The sequence below is a fragment of the Octodon degus genome, unplaced genomic scaffold (assembly GCF_000260255.1).
Source record: "Octodon degus isolate 3935 unplaced genomic scaffold, OctDeg1.0 scaffold00001, whole genome shotgun sequence".
In the NCBI taxonomy this organism is placed as follows: domain Eukaryota; kingdom Metazoa; phylum Chordata; class Mammalia; order Rodentia; family Octodontidae; genus Octodon; species Octodon degus.
Window position 1 is genome coordinate 32,877,229 of NW_004524577.1, and position 5,642 is coordinate 32,882,870.

The following is a 5,642-nucleotide window of genomic DNA, read 5'->3' on the forward strand; positions in this document are numbered from 1 at the left end:
GAGGAGGATCGAACCCCAGCTCTTCCACCTGCCTAAGCAAGCACTTTAATGGGATAGCTGATTTCAAAGCTTTTCCAGGTTTAAAACTGTGACAATGCCTTCTGTCTCCTAGCAGCCTCACCAGAATTTGTTGTGGTTTGATTTCTTTTTTTCTTTTTTCTTTTTTTTTTTTTTTTTTTTTTTTTTCGGACGTGGGGATTGAACTCAGGCCCTTGCACTTGCCAGGTAAAGCTTATTCTACTGAGCCATCTCTCCAGCCCCAATTTACATGGGCTCTCTTTTTTTATTTGTTTTTTATAAAGGAAATACTTTTTTGGGGGGGATACCAGGGATTGAACTCAGGATCTTGCACTTGCTAGGCAGGTGCTTATACTGTTGAGCTATATCCCCAGCCCTTAGAACTCTGCATTTTTTGAGAGTGTCCATAAACTTTTGTTGAATTTCCATTTTGCAAATGGTACTTCACTAAAATTGCTTGCTTTCTAAGAGCATTAATGACTTCTTTTTTGTTAAATCTGTGGAATTTTTCAAGATGCATTTTTTTCCCCTCTCTGCTAACTCTTTCTAAAAGTTCTCTCTTGCCTTGGCTTTGGGATTTCTCCCCTATGTTTTGTGCTTTTCCTTCTCCTTCTCCAGCCATAGCTTCTCAGCTGCCTTCATTGTTTTCTACTTCTCCTCTCATGCATGTTGGATCTTAAGGGGTCTGACTTCAGCCCTTACTCTCCTTACCCTCCCTGGTTTTCCTATCTATCTCCTTGTTTGTCTTTTCATTATCAATGTGAAAACGACTCTCAAACCTCTGGCTTCTGGCTCTGATCTTGCTCCTAATTTCAGGTCCATATATCCAACTGCCTACAGAAATTTTCATGTGAATATGTACAGAACCCTAAATGTAAAATGGTCCAAAACAAGCCATCTCTACCTGACCTGTCTTGGACCCTACTCTCTACTCTCAGTCCAAGTGATGGTATATTTATCTAAAAAAGTTGGGATATATTTTTAAACTTTGACCTGTGTTTCATTCTCCATGTTGAAATAGTCAAGACAATTTTATTTTTCTTATTCCTTACTGTAGCTCAAAATAAATGATCCTATTCTCTTTTTCTACCTCTGCCTAATCATTAAATTTTAAATTTATTTTGGCAACTGGCTATATTTTCCACACTTTGCTCCACAGACCATTAATTCTCTAAGGTGCTGACACATTCCCTCCAGCTTGAACCAGTGGTGGTACATGCGTGACTGCCCCATTGGATGACTTGTGCCACTGGTAGTACAGACCAAACTAATCACTTTTACTAGCCCTTTTACTAATAAAATTAATTAAAAGTTACCCAACAGGGAAGTCATATGTGTACTACCTGTGGTACAAGCCACTCAGCAATGAGACATAGGAATCATGGCCCCATCGTGAACATATTAAAGATCTTCTGCAGAAATATCAGGATTCCATGGCCCAAAGTTGGGAAAAGACCGCATACCACCATTTCTATCTTGTTAATTCACAACATGAAGGACTAAGGAATTTTACAAAGCACTAAGAAATTTTGCAGTGGGCAAACTGTTTGTCTAACCCTAACCCTCCAGTGTTCATCTGCATTGTTTTGTAGAGGATTTTTAGATGTCTCCTATGTCTTGCATAGTGTAGGATACAAGGTAAAGAATCAACTTTCTCCCTAAAGTCAGCTTCCTACCAGTACCTGTTGAATAAGCTCTCCCTTTCCTACTTCTTTATTTATGTTCCTTAATCATATACTTAATACTTAAATAAAGTGGAATCTATTTCAGAGGTGACTGTTGACCATTTATGGCTTATATCACTTAGAGCCTGGAGCATCTGTCCATGTTTTGAGGGAGGCCAGCCTGCATGCAGAAATAAATCTCTACTAGTTAAAGCCAGGCATACTGGCTTGTCAAAGCATCCAGCACTAGAAGAGACCCAGAGCATCTGCAGCCTTAGCATTATCCTGAAAGGACTTTGTGTAAGAAGACCCACATGTAGAGGGACTCTGTGTGTTGGTGATTGGTGCCTTCATTAGCAGTCTACATGAGCAAGTGCTGCCTCCCCTGGCCTTCTTCTCCAACTCATAAGTAATGATTTTTAGTATCCTTAGAAACTTATCCATTCTCATATTCCTTCAAAATTCTGCCTTTGTGAGGGCATTTAATAAAATTTTTACACTGGAACACCTTGAAAGTAAGATGTGTTATGAATGCCTACCAACTTCCCTCAGTGAATGCAAACACATACCGATAAAAATGAAAAACAAGCAAAAAGGAATTACATTTCATCTTGAGTTGCAGTTTTTAATTGTTCTGTCCCTAGGAGGCTGGCTGGAACTGGGAAGCCCTGGAGAGATTTCTCTGTAGAGTTATAAGACCAACGCAATTACGTTTTCTTAAAATATCAGGCCAGTTCACATTTTGGACACCTGGATCCCATGATTTAAATACATGGAGGATGCTCAGGTCCCTTTTATTTCTGTGATTCTATGATACAATATATGTGGAAGTGTGTCAATTTTTTTTTTATGCATTTAGAACGGGATCTACAGGGTCTAACTACATAGATTGGACTTGTACTGATCTTCCTGTTTACAGCCTCCCAAGTACTGGGATTATAGGCACGCCGCCATGCCCAGACTCAATCTCTGTCTCAGTGCACCCAGGGATGGGGCCATGATGGCAGGCTGGGGATTGAACCCCCAGCCTCTGCGTTTGCCTAAGCAGGCACTTTAATCCACTGAACTATTTGGCTGGCCCAGAAGTGTGTCATTTTTTCAAAGGAAAGAAGCAAGCTTGGAAGCCAAATGCAAGAATATTTTTACATATAAAAGAATGGATGGATGGATGGGAATTTTTTATGTTAGTAGTGGTTATAGATAGGAGATAGACTATTACTGGGTGTCACCTCCTATAGTTCTACTTTGCATCCTGCACTGGGCCCTGGAGAGAGACCACCAGGACTGTACCCCTGGGCAAACTTGCTTCCCTGCTTTCTGGTTCCTGGTGAAGCTGGTGCAGAGCTTCAGGGCATTGGAGACAGGGAGGAGGGTGGAGCTGGGCTGTGTATTCTTTCTCTTCCAGAATTGTCCTGGACTGGCTGAATCCCTCAGCTACCAGCCACAGCTCATCTTAGTCCATTCAGGACGCTCTAACAAATTACCAAAGACTGGGTGATGTGTAAAAAAGAGAAATTGATTTCTGGAGGCCAGAAGTCCCAAATCAGGGTGCCAGCATAGTCAGACTATGGTGAGGGCTCTCAGCCAGTTTGTCACCTGTTGCATTGTGTCTTCACATGGCAGAAAGACCACAGAAATATATCCTAGGGTCTGTTTTCCTAAAGGTACTAATCTTATTCAAGAAAATTCCAGCTTCCTAAAATCACTCCTCCTAGTGGCATTAACCCTGGGGGTTACAATTTCAGTGTATGGATTTTGGGAGGGTACCCACATTCAATTCTTAGCAGTTCCTTTCCAGAATGTTTTTTCCCCCCTATGATTCTCTCCATCCAAGTCCTGGTAACTACTGATCTTATCCCATGAGACCAAAGCAGGGTGGTAGCCACATGTTTCTTCTAGTCCAGAAGTGTTTCTCTATCTCTGGGGATTTCCACCATTCCAAACAATATTAGTCACTCTTGTTAAAGACACTAGTGGTCATATCCAGGTTGCCCACTGTCAACACTAGAATCTCGCTGCCCTCCTAAGGTTCTATTGGTTGCTGTCAGTTGCTTTTTGGCTGAGTGTACACTCACATGTTCTTTTTCTCTTAGATCCGAGAGTTGAAGATTTATTCCTCATGTCCTCACCTCTGCCACAAACCATCATCTTGGGACTCTATATTTATTTTGTCAAGTCTCTGGGACCAAAGCTCATGGAGAATCGAAAACCCTTTGAACTCAAGAAAGTGATGATAACATACAATTTTTTCATAGTACTCTTTTCTGTGTATATGTGTTATGAGGCAAGTGTCTTCAGTATTCTTAATGGGAGGATTTTGCCCAAGACTTTCTGCTCATGTCATTATGTTTTTGTAGTTATGCGTATAGAGTTAATTTTTTGAAAATTAATAATTCTGAGCTCAGTGTCCTTTCTAGAATAGGAGCAGGCATTTAACAATAGCATCAGAGTCATGTCTAGATGAAATAGAAACTCCATAGAGAATCTCACCATATTTCACAGGTAGTGAGAAAAATTGACATCTACTCCAGCAACTTGCACATAGTTATCTTGATGAATGACTGAGTGAACCCATAAATGTCAGTTTTGAGGGAATTCCTACCCAGAGCAATCTCACAACTCAAAATCACGTGTCTTGTCTGTGGGGGCTCATACTGGAATGCGGGTCCTCCTGTCCTCAGAGTTCATCCTGGCTCTCCTGAGTCCTCATCATCATGGTGAGAACTTTTGGCTTCTGGGTACTCTGATGAGCTACACCACAGTGAACTGTTTGGAATCTTTTGTGTTGGGCTTTGAGGGGACAGAAAACATAGACTCACACAAACAGTAAGAGAGCCAGCCTGTTCCTTGTAGTATGGGGCCGGGGAGATGGCTCAGTGGAATAAGTGCTTCCCTGGCAAGTGTAAGGGCCTGAGTTCAATCCCCGGTTCCAAAAAAAAAAGGACATGGCAATGTTCCAGGATCCCAAAGCAGGTTCCTGCACTCTCACTTTTGCCCCATTAATGAATGTCTCAGTTGTACTCACACACCTGCCTCTCAGGGATTCTTTGCTGCTTTTCCAATGCTGTCTTGTTTCTTCCTCCTCTTTTTATTTCACTTCCTATCAGAGCTTGCACTTAGTCATACCTCTGGCTCAGGATTCCCCACTGTGGTCCACTGGCTTCTTGGCAACTAGGCCTCACCATGTGTATCCTTCAAGCCCAATTCCAGCTCAAATGCATGCCCTTGTTCTGTTGGTGAAATCTACCTTGGCCTTATTTCCCACAGGTCTTCCCCAAGTCTGGACTCACGCTGCTGCTTTCCCTTGCTTCTACTTTATTTCTGAAATTAACTCACAGGCTACTCTTCTGTCCTTCGTAGAACCTGAGCAGCTGAACAGCAAAGAGCACTAGAGTTGGGAAGAAAAGACAGGCTGGTAGTGTTTTTAGACATAGGATTTCACATGTTAGAAAATGTTAAGCACACACTTGGAAGCAAGGAGAACAGGACTAAAAGCAGGACATGGCCCCAGCTACCTTAGCAGTGCAGTCAGGCCTTTCACTCTGTCTGTTTATTTAATGACTAAGTGAGTCCTCATTCTGTTACTAATTGCTTGACTTTAAGGGAGTCACTTAACTTCTTTTTTTGGCGGTACTGGGGATTGAACTCAGAATCTTGCGCTTGCCAGGCAAGTGCTTATTCTACTAAGCTATCTCCCCAGCCTTTAAGTTTATATTCATTCATTCATTCATTCATTCATTCATTCATTCATTCATTTTTTTGTGGAACAGGGGATTGAACTCAGGCCCTTGCGCTTGCCAGAGAAGCGCTTATTCAGCTGAGCTATCTCCCCGGCCCCTCTTTTAATTTCTATAGAGAAGTTCATTCCTCTTATTATGTAAAGCCAAGTTTGAACCAAATTGTCTTCCCAAAATGCTCTAGTATTCTCAGATTCTGTGTCTAATTGTGTCATTGAATGTG

At 41.8% G+C, this 5,642-nt stretch overlaps 1 protein-coding gene across 2 annotated transcripts in view; it reads left to right on the forward strand.

Moving 5' to 3' along the window:
* Elovl7 (ELOVL fatty acid elongase 7) overlaps positions 1-5,642 on the forward strand; it is a 206,562-nt gene that overhangs the window by 177,475 nt on the left and 23,445 nt on the right. For both annotated transcript variants that reach the window (XM_023707742.1, XM_004623065.2), the window contains exon 3: positions 3,776-3,966. In XM_023707742.1, the coding sequence (XP_023563510.1) occupies positions 3,776-3,966 (191 nt within the window). The remainder of the gene's footprint in view (positions 1-3,775; positions 3,967-5,642) is intronic.